This window comes from Hevea brasiliensis, chromosome 9, assembly GCF_030052815.1.
Source record: "Hevea brasiliensis isolate MT/VB/25A 57/8 chromosome 9, ASM3005281v1, whole genome shotgun sequence".
NCBI lineage: Eukaryota > Viridiplantae > Streptophyta > Magnoliopsida > Malpighiales > Euphorbiaceae > Hevea > Hevea brasiliensis.
In genome coordinates this window covers 29,832,730-29,856,856 of record NC_079501.1, presented here as the reverse complement: position 1 = coordinate 29,856,856, position 24,127 = coordinate 29,832,730, and the positions used below count along the sequence as shown (strand labels likewise).

Here is a 24,127-nt window from a genome sequence, read left to right as displayed (position 1 = left end):
TCAAAGATAGAGGACAGTTAGTCCACTTGATAGAGTATCTGTTATCAACATGTTCCAGCTCTCTCTTGAAAATCTTTCTAAGATTACCATTAGAGCACTTTGTGTGCTGCTTTTGATTATATGGCAGTTTGTCTAGGTATTCACTGTTCTGTTTCCAACGCTTATCAGATGTCATTGTAAAGTGTGGATCTCTGTTTCTAAATTTGCCTCAGCTCAAAAGTCATTTGAATTACTAAGTGGAAGAAGTTCCTAAGCAAATATATAGTATGAGCTCATTTTAAAATTTACTTTTGGATTTAGGTTTTGGATGAGAATGATCGCAGTCGAATAATTGCTCCATATAAGAAAGTTCAGCAATGGATTGAAGACACAAGACAGGCAACAAGGCCTCACTTTGATGATGTGCATAAAATCCTATTTAAAGCCAAAGCAAGACTGCAAAAGCAGCGGTCTGTGGGGGAAAACATTGAGACTCAATCAAGCTTGAAAACAACATTGTCCTCAAAGATGTAAAAATTGTTTGACGTTTATGTTTGCCCAAATAAATGTATCAAGTATTTCTGGGTTTGTCTTGTATAGGCTCAAGCCGAGAATACCCAATGAATTAGGACACAATGTTATTCACGGTTGCAATAAATAGACATGCTAGTTATAAATTATAGCAATTTTCTTCAACTAGTTCTATTGTGAAACTTTGAAGTCTGAGAAGCTGTTTTCTGCTTGTATGCTGAGCTGACCGTCTCTTGTATGACTGCAGGTTCTTCATGATTTATGTTTTTCTCTCTAGCTTTGGCTGCGATTTCTTAGACCTTTAATGTTTTTCTTTTAACAAGAAATAGTATTCCATTGAATCATGGAAAAAGATCACGTGATACAGCAAGAAACTACAAATGAAAGCAGAAATTAAATTCATGAGAAACAGATCAAGCAATCCAAATTCCAAACCACTCATTCAAATCAATACATATTTGCTTATTCAGTCTTTCATTCAACATTAATCTACAGATGATCATATACCACTTAACATAAAACTCAGTCAATATCATTTTCTTGACACTGTTTTCATTTAGATAGGTAGCACAATGCTTCAAATTTTTTTTTTTCTGTTCAGAGGAATTGAGTTGAAAGCCATGGCTTATTGGTCAACTCTTATTCCGTGAATCTCAAGGTTTTCCAGTTTCTTGGGCCTCTTGTATTTCTTCAACAAATAGGGAGACATGACCAACCCGAGTGAAGAGCATGTAGCTATCATTCCAGCTATCCATGGCTGCAAGATAAATCCAAGTAGGAAAGGGGCAGCAGTAGCCATTGAAATGCCAAGGAAGTTATGAACGCAAGCACATACGAGATTAAGATGATTAAGAGAAATTGTCTTTCTGGAAAGGTCTATGGCAGTAACGACATCCTCCAAGTTGTCCTTTGTGAGATTAATATCAGCTGCCTCCATTGCAATGCCTGTGCGTGCTCCAACTGCTATTCCAACATCTGCTGCCGCAAGTGCAAGTGAATTGCTTCTACTAACATCAACCATTGCCACTGCATGTCCTTGGTCCTAAGAATGGGAGAGAAGAAAGTTGAAAATACTGTCGCAACTTAAAAGATCTTATAATAATGAGGTGCACATGTACCTGCAGCTTCTCCACTTCCTTTACTTTCTGCTGATGGTTGGCTTCTGCGATAAAAGTTTCAATCCCAACTTGTCTGCAAATGGAATTGGCAGTTCCCCAATTGTCACCTGTCGCCATGATCGTCCTAACTTTCATAGATTTGAGAATGGAAATGACTTCGCGTGCACCTGGTTTCAGTGGATCAGATATGGCTACAATTCCAGTTAGTTCCGAGTCTATGGATACTAAAACTCCAGTTTGACCCTTCCTTTCAATTTCTGCGAGCTTTTTCTTAGCGTCATCCGGGATTGAAATGTTGTGTTCAATCATCAAGCTCTTGTTTCCCACGAGTATTTGCTTGCTCTGGACAATAGCTTTCAACCCGCGGCCAGCAATTGAGTCAAAATCATGAGCTTCAGGCAAGAGAAAGTTATCTTTGTCTTCCCCGCATTCCTTGGCGTGCTCTATAATGGCCTTGGCTAAAGGGTGCCTACTATTTGCCTGATATGGATTCATAAAGACAACATTTCAACTGTCATCGTAGGGTATGTGAAATTCTATTTCTGAGCTATATAAAATCGCCTAAAGAGTTGCTGTAGAGACAAACTTGCTTTATTAGTGAGTTAATTTGTTTGTGGAATAGTAGCATACCTCAACTGCAGCAACTAGTAGGAAAAATTCTTTAGGTCTCATATTTTTCAGAAGTGTTAGGTCAACAACCACTGGTTTTCCAACGGTAAGAGTTCTCTTGTTGAAAACAATGCAATCCACCTGCAACAACAATGACCAGGCCAAATGTTTGAGTTCAAAGAGCCTTGTTAACAAACAGGCCAAATTAGAAGCAATTGAAATTCATTGATAACATCAAATTGGTGAGAATTGGCATGATAAGGTAAAAAATTAAACCAAAAGATGAATTTCCTTGCTAACCTTATGTGCCCATTCTAATGCTCGCTTATTTTTTATTAGAACACCCCTGGATGCGCCAACCTGGGCGGCAACCATGGCAGCAATTTCAGTTGCTAGGGGAAGAGAACACGGCGAAGCTATTGCCATAACAGATATCCAAACTAGGGCTGCAAGATGAGACCTATCCATGGAATGCGGTAACAAAGATTTTGGGTAGGCATGGAACTTTCCAGCTAAAAACCAGGCAAGCCAAAATAAAAAAGAAACAATAATAGCCTGTAAAAAAAAAAAAAGGGACAATCATAGATTAGCGAAGACTGCCTTGCATACGAAACTTGTAAATGAATTTAACAGCTTATGAAATGTTGAATTTGCACCTACCAAAATGAGAAAGAATTTGGAAATAGTTTTAGCAAATTCCTTCACAGGACCTTCCGCCTTCTGATCAGACTGAACAAGATGAGCAATCTGTGAGAGAACACTGTCTGATCCAAAACTTCTCCCCTTAAAATACACAACTCCATTCTCATTCGCATGGCTCTTCTCCCATTTAGCTTTTGCACCAGGAATTAGTCTAATGACATCAGTTAACCCTAACCTACTATCAATTTCTTCGACAGTCAAATTTTCTTTATGAACCAAAGTCAATAATGTTATCGTTTCCTTTGCCAATCCCTTATGCTTGGTGATGACTTGAGATCTCTTCCTCCTAACGAATGCATCTAGATACGTCCCAAGAAGATTGAAGGCCACAAACATTAAGCTAGTCCCAAAGAAGTCCACTCCTTGAAAATCTGAAGAAAAAGCAGTCCTCAAAACTGAATAGACTGAACAAAAGTAGATTATATTCGCTTTTAGGGCAGTAAACACATCCATGTCAACAGAACAACAATTCAGTGTCTTGTTGGGTGCTGTATAGAATTGCCAAAGGATGATAAGCTGCATAAGCAGCATCGGAGTGGATAGCACCCACCTGATAATTGCCCCTATTGTCAGCATATTGACTACTTTGATGTCCAAATAATGCTTAATTGCAGGGACATTAATGGAAAGCATGGATGCTAAAAATAAAATAAATGCAAGAACCAAAAACCACAAAAGCAGAAAGTACTGCAAATGCTCAGTTTCCTCCTGTCTACGACTTTCTCTTCCTCTTCTCCCTTCAGCAAATATCATGGCCTTGAAATTTCCAGCTTCAGTTGATTCGGTCACTATGATAAAACTTCCAGGTGCAGGGGAATCTGGTTCGCAAGAAACAGAAATTCTGTTCAGTTCAGGGTCTACACATATGCTTTGAACACCTGGGACAGCTTGAAGACTATTTTTAATTGCTTTCAAAGAATTATCTGTGATTGCATCGTCCACTTTAAGCTCTATCTTGCTTGTGTCCTCATCAGTGCTGACATGTATGACTTGAAATACTCTATTTGCTGTGTCTTTCAAGAACTGAATGAAGTTTCTGATAGCTTTTGATTCTTCAGTTGCCAAGGCCACTGGGGAAGTTTGCACTTCTTTTACTGCTTGTAAAGGTTGTTCAATACCGGAAGAACAAGTGCAATGCTCTCCATTAATGCATATTTGGCAGACTCGAGTGGATTTGCCATTGCCCTCATCCTGGACTGAATTGGCCCTCCGTCCGGCAACTTCACTTGTCTCAAGGATGGCGTCTTCCTGTCACATAGAAATTGTCAACCATATGTAAAAATAAACACCATCAATAGATCTTCCAGCACACAAGGACCCAGTGAAAAAGAAAAGGAAACGAAAAACGATGAAGTGAATTACCTTTGTAATCGGCGGCGAATAGAAAATAACTTGGTCACTTCCGCCAAGACCACTCCCATGGAAAGAAGACATTGCCTTGGTTGCCGACGATCAGTCCGTACTTGTTCTAACCAAAGGCTCAGTTCGTTTATAGGCCAAGTGGGCTAGACTATATATAGAGAAGAAAAAACCATCCAGGGTGCACATTTAATTTCTTTATTATAATTAATTGTGAAGAAAAACTGCTTACGTAAACAGGTAGTCTCCATGTTGCACCAACTTCTAGATTGCGACCCAATACGGCCAAGGGCTGACGCAGGTGACACGTGACGTGTGAGTGTGAGTTCTTGGCGTGAATGTGAGGGAGTTCACTCAATTTTTTCAAAAACAAATTATATATATATATAGGGGTCAAACGCAGTGTTATTAAACCCGGTCAAAAGTTCAATTGAGTGAATGAATCAGTAACTTGAGTCACTAAAAATTAATTAAATATAATATTTATTAATATAAATAAATATAATTAATTAATTTTTAATTATTTAAAATAAAATTTTAATATTTATGAAATTATATTTAATAAATTTTAATACTATTCTTTTTATATAAAAATATTTAAGTAATATAATGTATAAATGTATGATTCTCTTTTTAATATTATGAAATATTAACTATATATTAAAAAATAAATATATTGAAATGAAAAATAAATAGTATTAAATCAACTCAATTGATTTTAATAAAAAACTTTTTATGAGGTTTTGAGTTTAATTTTCTAATAAAAAAAAGGAATTTTATTGAATAATTGAACCAATCGGATTAACCAGGTCACACAAGTACATTGATTCAACCACTAGGTTCATCGAGTCACGCTGGGTCACTTCCTTATCTGTTCAATTACAAACTTGAACCGATTTGAGGTCCATTTACCAATTCATTAATTTAATCGGCTAGTTCGATTCGATTTTAATAACTATGCCTAAATGTCTGCATGATACTGCAAGTATTTTTTTTATTTATAATATTAATATAATTAATAAAAAGAAAAATGTTTGTATTCAAAACACATGTAATTCTGTTTTACAATAATATAAAATATTATACTTACATCATATAAATAAATTTATTATCTATCAATAATTATTAATTTCACTTTATCAATTCAATTAAAATAAAATACTACTCATTAACTATATTACATATTGGGTATATTTTAAAACCAACATATTAACTATATTACAGGGCTAAGCCAGAAATTTGATTCAGTAGAGTAAAAAATTCTTATTTTGCTTAATTTAAAGAAAAAAATTATATATAATAATAAATTATTTATTAAGGGTAAAAATTCAATTTTTTAACATATAATTTAGTAGAAAAAAAAGAATATAATTTTATAAATAGCTATAATATTGAATTTACAATTGTCCTCGATGAGTTTCTATTTTTTGAAAGTTTTTCCTCATTACTTAGTTATCAATGCTATCAAAAACATCTTTTTTAATATATGTAATCAAATAATCATATACAACTGATTTCTCATTTAATTTTGTAATCAAGTTTTTATAATCTTTGTTAAAAGAAAGAATACAAGTAATGAAAGAAATGATTGTATATTTGTCTGTGTCTCATTTACAGAGATATTACATCTATTTATACATGAGAATATGAACTAATTTGGACAAGAATAATAATTGCTATAATTATGCTACACAAATCTCCTATAATTATGCTAATTGCTGTAATTATGCTACACAAATCTCCTATAATCATGCTAATTGCTGTAATTATGCTAACACCCCCCCTCAAACTCAAGGTGGTAGCACAGGTGCCAACTTGAGTTTGCTTAAGATCTGAAGCGAGTGGGAGAATGCGTTTTGGTGAATATATCGGTTTGGTGCGGAGGAGACAGAATCAAACATATGGTGCAATGTGCAACATGATGTAGTAAAAAATGACAATCTTTTTCGATTTGTTTGGTTCGATCATGAATTACATCATTATGAGAAATCTGTATGCACTTCTATTATCGCAAATGAAGCATTGTGGCAGAAGAATGAGTGACACCCAAATCGATTAATAACCACCGTAACCAAAGTAATTCGGATGTAGCATCGGCAAGAGCACGATATTCGATTACGTGCTAGAACGTGCAACAACGGTTTGCTTTTGCTACGCCAAGAGATAAGAGAATTACCCAAGAAGAAACAATAACCGATTGTAGAGCGGCGATGCAGCCGGATCACTAGCCCAATCGACATCGAGTAGCGGATAATACTAGGGAGGAGGTAGCAGAAAAGTGCAAACCATGAAAAAGAGTGCCTTTGATATAACGAAGGATTCGAAGTACTGCAGAGAAATGAGTTGAGCGAGGAGCAGACATAAAGCGGTGACGGATGAACGGCATAGGAAATATCAGTCGAGTAGCGTGAGATAAACAAGACTCGACAAGCTATCGATATAAAGTAGGATCATCAAGAGGAGTGCCATCAAGAGGTGTGAGTTTGCAATTGAGCTCCAATGGGGTTGATACTGTTTTGCTATCAGTGATGCCTGCTCGAGAAAGTAAGTCGGATGCATACTTGGCTTGAGATAGATAATAGCCATCATAATTTTGAGAAACTTCAAGACCCAAAAAATAGCTGAGAGAACCCAGGTCTTTCATTTCAAAATGTTGATTGAGATAATGTTGTAACTCTAAAATACCAGATGAATCATCTCCTGTTATTATCATATCATCAACATAAAGCAACAGAAGAACAATACCACTGTCAGTTCGGCAAGTGAATAATGCAGAATCATGTGGACTAGAGAGAAAACCAAGTTGAGCAAAAGTGGAACTAAATTTGGCAAACCAGGCCCTGGGAGCTTGTTTTAATCCATATAAGGCTCGCCGAAGTTTACAAACCTTATGAGGAGAATAATAACCAGGAGGAGGATGCATATAAACCTCTTACATTAAATCACCATGAAGAAAAGCATTTTTGACATCCATCCGGAAAAGTTTCCATTCTGACTGCAGCAATAGCTAAGAGACTGCGAATAGATGTTAATCGGGCCCTTTGGAGCAAAAGTTTCTTCATAGTCGATACCATACTCTTGAGTGTACCCTTTGGCTACTAAGCGAGCTTTGTAGCGTTCAATAGTTCCATCAGAACGGGTCTTGATTTTGTAAATCCATTTGCAACCAATAGGGGTCTTGTTTGGTGGAAGATCAACTAAATCCCAAGTATGAGTTTTCTTTAAAGCCTGAAGTTAAATCGAGTCATAGCTTGTCGCCAAAGAGGGTCGATCTTGCCTCACGATAAGAACGAGGCTCATGAAGGGTTGCAATAGTAGAGTAACAGTGAAAATCGGAAAGATAATGAGGAGTTTCTCTTACACGGGTAGAGCAGCGAAGAGTAGTGCTAGGAGGAGATGCAGTGCAGTCTTGGATCAACAACTGGTGCCGATTCAACAGGGGCAGGTGTAGTTGGGCTAATATTGAGCACATCACAATCACCTGGATCAGGACTTGGAAACAGCTCTTTGGAGGAGTCAGTGAAAAATAGAGAGTCAGTATTGACAGAGTGATGAAATTTGGAAAGAGAAGAGAACATAGTATTTTCCCAAAAGGTAACATGACGAGAGATGCGTAACTTATTAGAAACAGGATCCCAACAACGATACCCTTTGTGTTCAATGCCATAACCAAGAAAACAACATAGACGAGCACGGGGTTCTAATTTGGTATGTTCATGAGGTTGTAAAAGAACAAAAGAAACACATCCAAAAGGTTTAAGGATGGAATAGTCAGGAAGTTGTCCAAACAACTTTTCAAAAGGAGATAAATTATGAAGAACCAAGGTAGGAAGACGATTAATAATATAAGCGGCATGAAGAGTCGCTTCTCCCCAAAATTTTACTGGACATGAGGCAGAAAGAAGAAGAGTACGTACATAATCAAGAATATGGCGATACTTGCGTTCGGCTCGCCCATTCTGTTGAGAGGTGTGAGGACAAGAACGTTGAACAACGGTGCCTTGTTGACTAAGAAACTGAAGTAAAGAAGAATCCCGATATTCCATGGCATTGTCTGTTCGGAGAATTTTAATGTCACAAGAGAACTGAGTTTTAATCATTTTTGCAAATGTAATGTAAATTTGTGATAACTCAGATTGATATTTCAAAAAATATATCCAAGTAAACCGAGAATAATCATCAATAAATATTACAAAATAACGAAAACCATTTACTGAAGAAATAGGAGGACCCCAGATGTCAGAATGAATTAAACCAAAAGGAGTGTCTGAAGTAGTATTATTATGAGAAAAAGATAATGCAGGTTGTTTTGCAAGCTGACAATTTAAACAATTAAATGACTCAAACTTAGTATATCCTAATAATCCACGAGAAATTAAAGGTTGAATTTTACTGGTAGAAGCATGACCAAGACGAAGATGCCATTGGTGAATGGAGGAATTAGGGATTGTAGCTGCAGACACAAATCTCTGAGGAAGATGTAAAGATGTAAGCTCAATAATCGACCCACTCTGCGACCCTTCCCAAGAATCTGTCCCGTTTGTGGATCCTGTACCTGGACACCATGGTGAGAAAAAATAACATTTAGTCCTTTTGCACACACGACCAACGAAATAAGATTGAGTTCAAAATTAGGGATATAATATGTGTCAGGTAGATGAAGATTTGAGGTAGACACATTACCAGTATGTGTGATGTTCATTTTAGTACCATTTGCAGTATGGATTGGTGGTAAGGAAGATACGAGTTTCTGAGAAGACAAGTATTTAAGTTTTGTGGTCATATGATTACAACATGCAGTCAAAAGCCAATAAGAATTACCGGAGTGGCGGACATGGCGGCGGGAAAATTAGAAGAGATAACCTGTTTGAATAGTGCCTCAAGATCACTCATGGTGATGGCAGTAGAGCCCTCAGTAGCAGCAACAGCAGTGACAGAGGAAGATCCAGGCTTTGAGACATTCTTGAATTTATAATGCCCTCCTTTTGGTCTTGGAGGACGTGTGGGACAATGTTCAAGAATATGACCGTAACCATGACAATATTTGCATTTTATAGTAGGACAATATGCAAAAGCATGACCAATTTGATTACAATTCTTACAGAGTTGATTGCCAGATTTCTGATGTGAGGATCTAGTAGTTGCAAGAGCAGCTTCAAATTGAGGAGCTTTATCCAAACCAAGACGAGTCTCTTCAAAAATAATCTCTTGAATAGCAGTTTCTAATGATGGGAGTGGATTTCAATATAGCAGGGATGCTCGAACGGCCTCATATTCTGAGCGAAGAGCCATTAGAACTTGAATGAGATGAAGATGATCTTCACTGATTTTGGCTTGAGATGTTTGATTCCAAATAGGTTGGACCTGGGCAAGAAAATCATTCACAGATTGACCTGCTTCTTGTTTCAGATTATGAAGAGTAGTCCAATGGCGATAATAGTGGGCAAGTCCGGTGGTACGTCTGGATTAGCCAAAAATCCCGATTTCTTTGGCGAGTCATAATTAGCAAAGCGGATGTGGATGGGCGAGGCAGGTATTGCGAAACGGTGATGATCGATGATTTTTACTATCCCAATCCTCAAGGCGGTCGACAAATTTTGCATCGGTTTCATCGTTCTCTCTTGTCAGTGATGATATCTCCGGTAACAATACGCCAAAGCTTGCGACCTATCAAAAAACTTTTCATTCCTTGAACCCAAAGATTATAGTTGGAACCAGTCAGAACTGTTGCAATAGATTTTGAAATATCAGATTTCTCCATTGATAACAAGATGAGGAAAAAAAAATGGTATAATAATAGGTATGAAAGAATGAACCAGAACAGGTTGTAGAGAGAGCAGAGAGACCCAAAAAGAACTAGAAATAAAAGCTTTATGGCTCTGATACCATGTTAAAAGAAAGAATACAAGTAATGAAAGAAAGGATTGTATATTTGTCTGTGTCTCATTTACAGAGATATTACATCTATTTATACATGAGAATATGAACTAATTTGGACAAGAATAATAATTGCTATAATTATGCTACACAAATCTTCTATAATTATGCTAATTGCTGTAATTATGCTACACAAATCTCCTATAATCATGCTAATTACTGTAATTATGCTAACAATCTTCATCACAGAATTGTAATTGTAACAAGTGATATCAATGTTAATTTTACAAGCAAGTAATCTAATAAATATACTAGATTTTTCTTCGTTTGGATTCGCTTTTGAACAAGGCCATCAATTCCCTTAATTTATCTTGCAAAATTGATTTTGTTTGCTAGTTTTATTGAAAAAAAAAAAAAGACAGCCAATTGTTAGAGAATAAGGGAAAAAAAAAAAAAGATATGAGAGATAAAAAAAATTGCAATTTTGTAAACATGAAAAATAATAAATATAAAAGTTAAAAAATGAAGAGTTAAAAGAGAGAAAGAGATACATTTTTCAGAGTTTAATAGATAGGTTTTTGACTTTTTTTAGATTTTATTATTTACTTTAAAAAATTAAAATAGTGATTATTTTTTATAAAAAATAAAATATTAAGTATTTAGAATAAACAATCTAGTAAATTTAAATTTATTAAATATAATATATATATATATATATATATTTTTTTTAAAAAAAAATAGTGATTATATTATAAGTTTAAGTAAAATTTTGTATACATTTAATTTAAATTATAATAATTATTATTTAAAAAAAAAAGCAATGATTTTTATTTAAAATTATAATATATTATTTTTTATTAAATTAATTAAATATAAGAATTTCCCTTTCTGAACGCCTACAGGTGTTTATTACAATTTGGCCGTTACCATTCTGGAACGGCTAGCAGGTCCAACAAGACGGCTTTTAGTCTTTCAGCGGCTACTCGGTTGTAGCTTAAACGTGAAGAAAAAGATTCTTGATCTGAAAACGACATGTCGGATAATGGATAATATTTTCTTATATAAAAGGGATTCTATATAATATTTTGAAATATTTTATAAAATTACATTATAATTTTTATATTAATTTTATAAATATTATAATTATTTTTATTAATTAAATCATATATTATTTTGTAACCAAATATAAATAAGCAATCGAAACTACCTTATCACCTTTTCCAAATTTAAATAATTTTTTCTTAGTAATTATTAATAATGATGTTTAATTTTTATTGTTATCGTTTTATTGGTCCTTGCAAACTTCTCTGTTATAATTATTAGCTTAAATTAATTATCATTTGTAGAAATTCATTCAAATATTTTCATTTGCAATACATCACTATTTATTATTATTATCATTATTATTTAATTTTTTTTCTCCAGTAAAAGGTAAATATCACATTATATATCAACTGTTGCTCAATTCTGTAAATATAAAAGTATATCCTAAATAGAACATAGTTAGTAAATATACCACTTAGTAAAATTATAATAATTTTATTAAGATATGTTAATTTATATTGACCACATATACGCGAGTTATTTATAACTGAGGTGAAATTTTGAAGGAGCAATTCTCTACATTAAAGACTATGTACGCAACTCATATGTGGGAGAACCCATGCACGCACCGACCCTCCCTCTCAAGAACTATTATTTTTTTTCTTTTGAAGGTAAACAAATGTAGACATAATTCAATAATAAAATATGCTTTTTTATAAAATTATACACATATTATCCATGATCAATACGAGATTCTTAAGTTAGAAAGTTGAAGAATTTAATCAGGGCATTGGCAGCATCATTCGCGGTCATCCTGCGGCGCCGGAGAATCTGTGGAATACTATGTCTTGTACTGCCAGAAACCTTCTATGCCAATAACCAAACGTATCTCTCCATTCTGCTTTTTCAAAACTTTCCCAGTCAAATAAGATTTTGAAATAACAAATAAAACAAAATAAAATGGTCATTTTTCTCCAAAGAAATTGATATGCCCATTTGACTCCACTACCGACTATACCTTCTAGACCAATACAGAATCATAAAGCTATACATATAGAAAAAAAACGTGTCTGCCAAAAAATATTTTCTTTTTTAAAAATCATTTATTTTCTGTTCTTTAATTGAAACATATTAATAAAAGGAATTGCATATTATTTATTTATTCCTAAATATATTTTTTTAGACAAATTAATTGATTTTAATAATATATACCAACTATTTTTTTAATTTTTAAATTTATTTTCAAAATTAAATAAATATATCAGTACATTTATTTTAATTAAATATTTATTTATTAGTAGAGCTGAGTATGTGATTCAAACCGAATCAAATCGAACCGAATCATAAAAATAAATTAATCTAATTATTATATTTTAGAAACCGAATAGAATCAAAATGAATGAAAAAACAAACCAAACCGAACTGCTTTATTCGGGTTCCGTTCGGTTTAAATCGGTCAGTTTTTTTAGTTTGGATAGATTTTTTTTTAATTTAGGCTTAATTTTCAAGTTATTTGGTCTGATTTTGACCTTAATTTGAACCTAATAATTATTAATCAATGAAATTAAATAATTTATATATATATAATTACATATAATTTATAAATTTCCTTTAAAAATCAATAAATTAATTCAGTTTGGTTCGGTTCAACCTATTATTTCCTCGAAAATCAAACCAAACTAAAATAACTAAAATTCTTAAAATATAAAATTAAACTGAACCGAATCGAATTATTTTAAAAATTAAACTAAATTACTAAATTAAGGTAATTTGATTTTATTTATTCAATTCAAATTGAATAATGCTTATCCTATTTATTTACATGAATAAAAAATACCTTTTCAGTCCTATTATCTTTGTCTTGTTTCTGTAGAAGTCGCCGTCCACACAGCCGCAACGTTGATAGAGTATCACTCTCAACTTCCAGACGGTCAAAACTTGCTGCGATAGCTGTGTCCATTCCATATTTGATTGCATGGATTTCTGCCAACACCGGTTCATGTTCTACAGCAATAGACTTGGATGCCGCCAACATAACATTCCACTAAGAATCTCGAATAGCAATTCCCAACCCCGTCTTACTGTCTGAGAAAATGCTAGCATTGATCAGTATTGAGTTTAAAGGTCAAAGTAGAAAGGAAGGTCCACTGCTTTGGGAGGGATGAGGAACTGTTGTGGTAAGTTTCATAGTGCATCTGTGCTTCCTGGAACTCAAACAAATGGTTAATGCTGGTTGAAATAATCTCGCGAACGTCGAACGGGCCCTCATGATTTTGTGATTTCCAAATGACCTAGTAGTGATACTATCCACCCAAAATGGAATCAAATATTCAGCACTTGGATGAAGAATCTAACGTAGCACTTAAATTATCAATACTCGGTCAAGGAGTCAGATCGAGCAAAAAGATGCTCGGGCAATCCAAACCGAGTAGAACCCAGATCAAGTTGAAGGATATTCGGGCAAACCAGACTGAATAGAAGAGAGTTAAGAAAGTTGATGAAGACTTTGCTCAATAAGTTGAACATCTAAGCCGAGCATCAATGTTATTGAGCATCAGCAACACCATTGAATGATAAGGCTTGCAAATAGTTACAATGACTATATAGCTTACGATCTATAAACACGAGAAACAACCATTAATCAGGTATATTTATTTTACTAAATTTCCTATAAAAACTTTCATTATTTAACTATTTACTCTCAATTCATATATTTAACTTGAGCGTCCAAGTGGCCGGCTAATAAACAACCAACCTCACTATTTTGTGTTCACTGACTTATTTGGCACTTGGACTGAATTTTAGAGACTCCCAACGCCATTTAGTATACACAAATAACTCAAGATATTCAGTTTCATTAGTCTCAAAAATCTTTGTCAGAATGGAGCTTGCATCATTAATGGACCTGCATGCCAAACATGAGGAACAGTATGACACTGGAAGAAAATATGATTAATGGACTCCACAGCCTCACCGCAAAGAACTCAAGTATCATCCATATCCACACTTCTACAGCGAAGATTGGCCTTTGTTGGAAGGATGCTTTTTATCATTTTCTAGAGAAAAGAGCGGGTTTTGGGAGGTACATCCAGACTCGATATTTTTTTCCATGGGCAACTTAGATTCGAACCTGAAGACGCTCCCTCTGATGCTCTTGCCCGATTCTTTCTTAACCAATGATATGCTCTCTTGACAGAAAACACTCCATTCTTGGAACCTATCAAGTACACTATTATAACCAGCATGCAAATCTAAGGCATAAATCACATAATATAGAAAAAAGAAGAAGAATAACACATGATTTAACCGTAAAGTATATATCCATGGACAAAACAAGAGAAAAAGTTCCACTATAATAAAAAGAGCAACATACAATCACTCAGAACTTTCAAACCCTAACCCCAATGTGTTTCTTTAATATCTCGTAACTTTACCGTAAAAGATAAAATATTATAATATTTATACTGATCCTTATCGCGAGGGCAACACCCCCAAAGAGATCAGTGGTGGGTTTCGGACCTGGGCCTATCGGCTCATACCCTCCGCTACCACAACAAATCTCATTTTTTATTCCAATAGGGTCAAAGTGCAAAGCTTTTTGGGTCAGGTCATAATTCGGGTATATGAAAACGTATCTAAAATTCAAGACACATTAAAAATAATAATTCTTCTCCTTGGCTTGAATTTCCTCCATCGTCAACAAAATAACCAGAAGCACTCTGTCTTGCCATATCCCCTCACAAGGGCACTACAAACACAAACTAAATCTAGGCAATGCTTAAAATTGCTGACTGAAACTCCCTTGATTATCATACCTTCTGGATTATCGTGTGTAGAGATTTTCTGCACAACTACAGTCTCCTAAAATATAATGTCCCGACTGAAGTGATATCTGACATTAATATACCTACTTCGCTCACGGTACATCTGATTCTTTGTGAAATGTATTGCACTCTGATTGTCATAAAACACTGTTAGCTTATTCTGTATCAAACCAAGATCACCCACCAAACATTATAATCATAAAACTTCCTTTACTATCTTTGCTAAGGCCATATATTTAGCCTCTGTGGGTGAATTTGATCTAAAGGCCCATGCACACTGAGAGGAATCTGCAGAATTTGATCAACCTCAAATTGATAGAAAACCAATCTAATTAAAGGTTCATTCCAGCTCCCGTTTGTTATAATTGAGGAGACCTCGTCATGAACGTGAATGGCCACTGGAGACCAAATTCTACCTTCTTTGTTGAAGAGGCAGCCATCTATCACCACAAATCCGAATCTGCTGACCATCACCAATTCCTCAACCAAGACTCCACCTTATACCCCAAGATAAGGCCTCCTTAGCAAACATTTTTCCTCTCCAAAGGTGGCTAGGACTATACCTTAAATTGACCTCCAGGATAGATGATTTGGGAAAATATCGAGCAGAAGCTAATCCGTTGGGTTTTGCAACAAGCGCGGAATGTGCTTAAATAGATATTAATTTTGTATGCATTCAATTAACTTATCTTCCTAAATGAGTTTAAGGGCATCATTCTATTCTTAGTTTATATCTTAAAAAATTAACTACTTTCAAAATATTAATTTTTAAAAATCAAATACAGAATAATAGAATAGGGAGCAAACCCTATAATCTATTTTTAACAAGATTATTAATTATATTTACATAATGTTTAACATGAAATTATTATTGTAGATCTTGATTTCACTCTCAACTGTGGGCCTAGCAACAACGGCAATTCGACTATTATAGTCATAAATCTTGATTTTTAATTGGGACATATTCCGTCCAGCTTTGCGACGATTTTGAATAAGCCCATGACGCAAACGTTTAGCAGTAGCAATCATCTATTACATTATAATCATATATAATTATAACATTACAATATTCATTTAATTGCATAATTGATTGCAGCCTAAGAACAATGGACAAAAATCCTGTACTTTTTTATTGCTTCCTAGCTAGAAAGATCGTTTTCTTTCCTGTCATTTACATTTGTAGATTTTAGGAAACTTTGCTAAGAGAAGTTGCCTATTATTCGTACATACAAGCATAGCTTTTTATTCGTATATAAACACAACTTGTTTGACAACCGCAGTAGTAGATCACTCGATCCTTATTCCGCGAATCTCAAGGTTTTCCAGAATCTTGGGTCTCTTGTAATATTTTAACAGGAGGGAACACACAACCACACTGACTGAAGAAGCTGCCATAGCAGCTCCAGCAATCCATGGCGGTAAACGGAATCCAGCACCTGGGAAAAGTGCCCCAGCTGCTATTGGAATGCCTAGTAGATTATAGCCCAGAGCCCAAATGTAGTTTAGACGAATACGGGAAAAAGTCTTCCTGGAAAGATCTATAGCAGTGATCACATCCTCCAGGTTGCTTTTCATCAGAACTATGTCAGCTGCCTCGATAGCTATATCTGTGCCTGCACCAATGGCCATTCCAACGTCTGCTGCTACAAGTGCCGGAGAATCATTTATTCCATCGCCTACCATTGCCACTACATAGCCTGAGGCCTGCAAATCATAGAAATTAAACTTAAAAAGATTGTCACAAATTGTGAGATATTAGCTAGGGCAATAAATATGGGGCACATTTACCTGTAACTCTTTCACTTTCTCCGCTTTCTGCTCGGGTTTGGTTTCTGCCATGACAGTTTCAATCCCAACTTCCCTAGCAATGGAATTGGCAGTTCCCCAGTTGTCACCTGTCACCATTATGCTTCTAACTTTCATAGACTTGAGAATGGAAATGACTTCATGTGCTCCTGGTTTCAGCGGATCAGATATGGCTAGTACTCCAGTGATTTCTCCATCTACAGATATTAAAATCCCAGTTTGAGCCATCTCTTCAGTTTCTGCAAGCATCTCTTCAGCATCAACTGGAATGGCAATGTTGTGATCGAGCATTAAGCTTCGGTTTCCTACTATTATTTCCCTGTTGCAGACTATAGCTTTCACTCCATGGCCAGTAATGGAGACAAAATCTTGTGCCTCTGGCCAAATTGGGTTCTCTTCATCTTCTCTGAATTTCTTGGCATACTCTACAATAGCTTTGGCTAAAGGGTGCTCACTATTTACCTGTTATGGATAGATGAAGCAAACTTGATCAACGGTCATCATAATATAAATAGATATTAAAAGTTCCATTTCTTTAAGTTAGGAGTCTTTCAAGAGGTTTAAGATTTAGAAAGTATTTCCATAAAGACAATCCCGAGTCCGCAGTGAGTTTTAAGGATGAGAATATACCTCAGCTGCAGCAACAAGTTCGTAAAAATCTCTAAGTACCATATTTTTGAAGAGTTTTGTGTTAACAACCACTGGCTTTCCAACTGTAAGAGTTCCTGTCTTGTCAAACACAATACAATTCACCTGCAAGATCAATAATCATCCCCCATTAGAAGAATATTTTACTTCTGACAGGCTTATGCAGGTCAATTAATCTACTGGAAATTAAATTCATTTTTTAGCGGCTATGAGGACTTGCTTATGCCAGAAGCCTAACGGCGCGGCTTGGTTATGCAAATAACATTCATTAAGAATGCCAAATTGAGATAGAGTTGATATTGGAAAGAAACACTATTCCAAAAGTTAAATGATGGAGCATAGATCAATGTGGTCAGTGGAATTGGTCTTGAAGTAGTATCCGAATATGTTAACACAAAGTCAAATTTCACAAATAACTAAATTTGTAGAAGGAAAGCTAGATTTGTGATTAACCTTGTGTGCACTTTCTAATGCTTGGCCACCTTTGATTAGAACACCCTGAGATGCGCCAACTCCTGTACCAACCATGACAGCAGTTGGAGTTGCTAATCCAAGAGCACATGGGCAGGCTATGACCATAACAGAGATTCCAAATTGAAGCGCTAGCTCAAAGCTATCCATGGAATTTGGTATCCAAGACTCTGGGTAGCCATGGAACTTTCCAGCTAAAAACCACGCAAGCCAAGTTGTGAGTGAAAGAATGATGACCTGCAAAAGATAATTATTTAGAATGGCAAAGGAAAAAGAAAATGTTATACAATATTTCCCATATTATTTTTTAATTGATTAATGAAATTATATACTTACCAGAGGCACAAAGAACCTGGAAATACGATCAGCAAATTTCTGTACAGGAGCTTTAGCCATCTGCGCTGACTCAACAAGACGAACAATCTGCGAAAGAGCACTTTCTGATCCAACCTTTGTTGCCTTGATATGCAATACTCCATTCTCATTCACGGTACCTCCTATCACTGGATCTCCTTTCGTCTTTGCCACTGGTCGTGCTTCTCCTGTTATCATACTTTCATTGACATGGCTCTGACCCCATAAAACAAAACCGTCTGAAGCTACTTTTGCACCAGGAATGATTTTAATCACATCGTTCTTCTGTATCAACCGGCTATCAATCTCTTCTTCATTAATCACATTTCCTTCATCATCTAGAGTTAATAATATTGCTGTATCAGGTGCTAAGTCCATAAGCTTAGCAATAGCCTCAGATGTCTTTCCTTTAGCCAAAACCTCTAGATACTTTCCAAGAAGAATGAATGATATAAGCGTTGCGCTAGTCTCAAAGAAATCCGTCCCCATGAAATCTGGAGAAGTAGCCGCTCTCAACACAGAGTAGACAGAATAGAAGTAGGCTGCATTTGTTCCTAAGGCGATCAGAACATCCATATTAGCAGAACCATGCCTTAATGCTTTGTAGGCCCCTGTATAGAATCGTCGGCCAATGATGAACTGCACTGGAGTGGATAGAACCCACATCAAAATTGCTCCTATAGTCAGCATATTGACTATTTTGGTGTGCAGTGCATCCTTAATTCCGGGGATGTACATAAAAACCATGGATATTAAGAATACAGGAACTGTGAAAACCAAACTCCATAGGAAGGATCTGTAGTATTGCTTAATTTCCTCTCGTCTATGGCTTTCTCTTCCTCCTGATCCTTCAGGAAATATCATAGCCTTGAATCGTCCGCTTCCAGTTGATTCAATCACTCTGATAAAATTTCTAGGACCAGTCATTTCTGGTTTGTAAGAAAGAGAAAACTTGTTGACTTCAGGGTCTATGGCTATATTATGAACGCCAGGAAGTGCTTGAAGAGAATTTTCAATCATTCTCATTGAATTGTTTGACCTTATACCGTCAACTTTAAGCTGTATCTTGTCCATGTCTTCACCAGTACTGATGAGTATAGCTTCAAATCCCGTATCCTCTATGGCCTGTAACAGCTGGTTGTCGCTCAGAATCCTTGGATCATAGAGAACTTCTGCTTCTTCAGTTGCTAATGCCACTTGAGCTTTTTGTACACCTTGAATTGCTTGCAGAGCTCGTTCAACTGTAGAGGAGCAAGAAGTGCAAGTCATTCCATTAATGCGTATCCGGCAGACCTGAGTGGATTTATCACTGGTCTCATCTTGAATCAGTGTGGCCTCAAATCCCGCATCTTCAATGGCCTCACGAATGGTTTCTTCCTATTCATATGTTCAATTACAGAGTCATGAAATTTAAAGAGAAAAATAACGGAACTTAAGGCACAACTCCAAGGTGCAAATGCAAAAGAGAAGCAGGCATGTTAAATTTAGTTCCCTTCCCATTGATTACGTTTTATCCCACCCAAATCCAAGTGAATATATAAAGCAACTATGCCTGTAAAATGCTTGTTTCTTCCACAACAGAACAGTTGCTAACCTGAACTATACAATCTGTTAAGGCTTAAAATTGTGAAGTCCATCTGGGCTCAGAAAGGCCCAAATCTTGGATTTGGCAGACCCACATTATCTATCCTAACACTAACATCCAGCTTAGCATGGTTTGAGTTCACAAGCCTGGCCTAGTCTAGGAAAAATAACCTATTTGAGTTATTCTATTGGAAGGCAAGATTCATACCATGTCACCATCATAACAGTACATGTTTATCTCAATCCAGGAAAAAGCACAAGTTTGCTCGCACACTACCTTAAAAAAGGAAGAGCCAAAGGAAATGACATTTCTGGCTTGAACCCAAAAAGGGAGAACCTTTTCTTACGTAATACAAGTGCGGGAAAATGGAAATCATTAATCACCATCCAATATTTATAATTTAAAAAGAATTTTCAAAAAAAATAAAAGGAATCCCTCAAATGGCTTAAACCCAAAATTCTTTTCTTTTTCTTGAATCACAAAACAATTCACAATAATCATTCTTTGAATCCAAACAAGAAGAAGAAAAACAATAATAAAGAAACGAACGAAAACCCCAAAACACAGATGAAGAAAACAATTAATTAAAGCAAATGGATCAAGAACTTACGTTAACGAAACTCGGATAGAATAAAACTTGAGCGCGATTATTCAAGACATCGACGGCAGCCTCGCGTATACCGGGAAGACGTTTGACGGCTTTCTCGACGGATCCAGCACAAGCAGCGCACGTCATTCCGATGACAGAAAACATAGCCTTCGCCTCCGACCCCTGCACGTTCGTTTCTTGCCCGGAAACGCCTTTGGGGTATTTTGGCATGGAGGGGTAGTGTGGTCTGGGCAACAAATCGCCATAGCTCTCTTTGCGAATGCAAGCTAACGCCAGTAACTTGGAAGCCATGAAAGTGTTCGACCTCAGCCTCTGAGTATTCTTTTCCGTGAAAAAGGCACAAGAAAAGGAAAGATATTTGAATTATAAGCACTAGCTAGGTGGTGCAAGTGGAGGTTATGATGATGAATTTTGAGAATGGGCGGCACTACTTAAAGAGAACAGATTGCTCCATTATTTTACTATAAATTTAAAGAATGATAATATTATACTATTATTTTTTATAAAATTAATTTTAATTAAAATTCAAATTTAAGATTTTCATATTCATTACCACTCGCCCAAAAGCTGATTGGAATAACATCCCTTGGTTATTTACCAAGAATTTGTGAAGTTTTGACTTTCTTAGTTGAAGCCTGAAGGTGGGTGCTGATCAATTTCTATGTCAGTACTGACGATGGAATTCGACCGATGGAAAATTTTAAGATTATCTTGTCTATTTTATAAATTATTATTATTAATTTTAGTATTAATGGCTCATAATAAAAATATAAACAAAATAAGTAAGAAAAAAATAAAGTTATTAACGCCCAGGTATTTAACCTAATTCAACCCAATATTGTAACACTATAAATTTTTAAATTTATTATTTTGTGAGTAATATTAATATTTTATTTTATTTAAATTTTAAGTAATTATTTGAAATTTTTTTGATTTTCGAAATTGAGTTTGATTTCCCAAAAATATAAAATTTTGATGATTTTTAAAAATTAATTTAAAGACCAAGTGGCAAAACTAAAAATATATTTGGATTCTTCAAATTTTTCTGAGTTTTCTAAAATTTTTTTCGGAATTTTTGGGCCTCATTTTTTATCTCAAGGCAGAGTAAAAATTCAATTTCGGATACCCTGAATCGAACCAGCCGAATCAAACCGGACCGGATCGGACCAGCCGAATCGGGCTAACTCCTTCTCCTTCTTCTTTTTCCTTCTCGCGCACGTTTTCCTCTCTGCCTCTCTCTCCCGTTTTCTCTCTCCTCTCACCTCCCCTCGCCGGCCAGCCGCCACCCCAGCCTCCCCACCTCACCGACGCACCGCCCCAGCGCCTCCCCACCGCCGGCCGATGTTCCAAGCGGCCGGAAACGACTCGCGAAGCTCTCTTTCCGCGCGCGAGCCGTTTCGGCTTCTCGGCCGAAATCTAGCCTATCCGGTCACCGATTGGGTCGGGTCTTGTGTCAAACAACATCTACACCTTGAGAGCTTTCCATAGACACCAAGAACATCAAAATCCATCGAGCGGTTTGCCCAATTTTGGTCCGAAAAATTTTAGCCAATTTCGATTTTTGGCCTAGATTTCTCGCAAACCGTGAACCCCACGAGAAAACTGAGAGTACAGAGCGCTCCACTCGTCGAGAGCTTCGAGGCAATATAAATTTCAAAATTTTTCGATACCGTTTTTCGGTGGGTCCCACGAAACTTCGTAGTATTTTTTCGAGCATTAAATGAGCTTAGAAAATTCCGTAAAAATTATATATTAATTCCCGTGTTGTGGGCTTCGTGTAAGTACCTTCAATTAGCGGAAATTCGACAATTACCCAAGTTTGTGAATTTCCGGCCAGATAGACAGGCTACCGAAAAAGTCTCGGAATTAGGTCAAGATTTTAGCTACCCCACCGTTGTCAGACGTCCTGAGCGCGTCACTAGAGTCAGAATCGGCATAGGTAAACCCGAACCTTGCTTTTTCATAATTTTCTAGTGCTTGAATTGGATTAAAATTTCACAAAATATTCGTGGTAGCTCAGAAAATTATAATTCCTTTTGCATTAGATTAGTAATGATGATAAAGACCACGGGGAAAAGTTTTAGAATTTTTAGAACTTATTTGGGTAGTTTTTGCAAAAAGGGTCAATTACAAGGATAAACTGTAATTTTACATATTGTGATTGATGACTGTTTGGATGGGCCCAGGAGGGGCTGTGTGATGTGATTGAGTTGTGGGTGTATGGTTTGTGGATATAGAAGTGTATTTTAAACCCTTTTGCAGGTTAGGTAGGTCCTAAGTATAAGGGAGACTTTACCTGATTTTCGGCACGACTTAGGACGTATTTAGTCTTTTCTTAGTTTGTATTGAGTCAAATTTATTAAATGATTGTAATAAAAATTGTCATGTAAAATGTGACGCTGCAGTCCTTAGGACTATTGCGAACACAGTGGAAAAGAGAAAATCACGAAAAAGAATTGTTAAGTCAGTCAAATAATTAGGTCAGGGAGCTGGAAGAAATATTGAATTATTTGCAAACCGGGTTGAACCGGCGAGGGCAATTTGGTCAATTGATCCTGAGAGCTGACTCCTGACCTGACTATTAAATAAAATCGAAGAAAAGAAAATTTCAGAATCAGGTATTAAATTAAAGAACTAATGAAAAAAAAAGAAAAGAAAAAGTGAAAAATGTGATGACATCATGCATGACATCATGCATGATGTAATAAACATAATAATAAACAATTAAATTTTGGATAAATTATGGGTCTTCCATAAGGATAAGTTTATAAAAAAAAAAAGAAAGAAAAAAAAATTAAAAAGAGTTGTCTTCCTCACCATTGCCGTCTCTCTCTCACTCTCTCGCTTACTCTCACTTAAACCTCCATTGAAGCTCACTTTGAGCTTGGAGAAAACTTAAATTCAGCCATAGAGATAGTAAGCTCCTTATTTGAACCTTGTGTATGAGCTTTGGAAGGAAGATTGAAGAAGCAAAGGAAAGGAAAGAAAGAAGAGAATTGAAGAAATTGGAGGTAAGTAATCTAGTTTGAGAAATTTAGTTTCTTAGTTATGTTTTTAGTTTAACTAACCTAGAACTCAACTTAAAAATGAAAGTAAACACTTGTTAATGGACCATAGGAAATTCAGCTAGCCTAGGGAGATATTGGATTTGATGGAAAATATTGGAATTACAGTGTTAGAGAAGTTGAGCTAAGTGTGTATATGTGATTTGTGTAGTTGGATGGCATGAATTGTGATGATTAGACAAATTAGGGTTTTGGCACCTAGGATTTTGAAAGCAAAAAATGTGAGAAGTGGTCAATTGGTGTGTTTGACCTTTTTTGAGATGAAAAATGGTCATTTGTGACCAACTGAGATGTGTTGGAAGTGTTGGAAGTGAGTTTGAATTCGGATTGAAAATGGTCATGCTGCAGGCAGTATGACCAAGGTCCCTTTGAGGGACCAAAACTAAAAATTTATAAGTCCAATTGGTATGAGACCAATTGGGAATGAAAATAGACACAAAATGGAACATTTTTCATTTAGGAATCATGCCCAAAAAGTGACCATAACCTAGTGAACAAATTGACCAAATCCGGATTTCTTCAGTCTAACCTATACAAAAATTACC

At 35.8% G+C, this 24,127-nt stretch overlaps 3 protein-coding genes across 3 annotated transcripts; all 3 read right to left on the bottom strand.

The window, feature by feature from the left end:
- Nucleotides 1–617: 617 nt before the first annotated feature.
- Nucleotides 618–2,167, bottom strand: LOC110660857 (probable copper-transporting ATPase HMA5). The gene is made up of 2 exons (XM_021819294.2): nucleotides 1,629–2,167; nucleotides 618–1,552 (listed from the first exon to the last, which is right to left on the bottom strand). The coding sequence occupies exons 1-2, from the start codon at nucleotides 2,121–2,123 to the stop codon at nucleotides 1,136–1,138; spliced, it is 912 nt and encodes a 303-aa protein (XP_021674986.2). The 5' UTR covers nucleotides 2,124–2,167; the 3' UTR covers nucleotides 618–1,135.
- On the bottom strand, nucleotides 2,165–4,373 carry LOC131182868 (probable copper-transporting ATPase HMA5). The gene is made up of 5 exons (XM_058152212.1): nucleotides 4,302–4,373; nucleotides 2,898–4,187; nucleotides 2,538–2,792; nucleotides 2,259–2,378; nucleotides 2,165–2,200 (listed from the first exon to the last, which is right to left on the bottom strand). Exons 1-5 carry the CDS (start codon nucleotides 4,371–4,373, stop codon nucleotides 2,165–2,167), a joined length of 1,773 nt encoding a protein of 590 aa, XP_058008195.1.
- Nucleotides 4,374–16,154: 11,781 nt separating this feature from the next.
- LOC131183244 (probable copper-transporting ATPase HMA5) lies at nucleotides 16,155–20,962 on the bottom strand. The gene is made up of 6 exons (XM_058153661.1): nucleotides 20,518–20,962; nucleotides 18,305–19,699; nucleotides 17,951–18,205; nucleotides 17,480–17,602; nucleotides 16,832–17,311; nucleotides 16,155–16,747 (listed from the first exon to the last, which is right to left on the bottom strand). Exons 1-6 carry the CDS (start codon nucleotides 20,806–20,808, stop codon nucleotides 16,331–16,333), a joined length of 2,961 nt encoding a protein of 986 aa, XP_058009644.1. The 5' UTR covers nucleotides 20,809–20,962; the 3' UTR covers nucleotides 16,155–16,330.
- Between the last annotated feature and the right edge of the window lie 3,165 nt (nucleotides 20,963–24,127).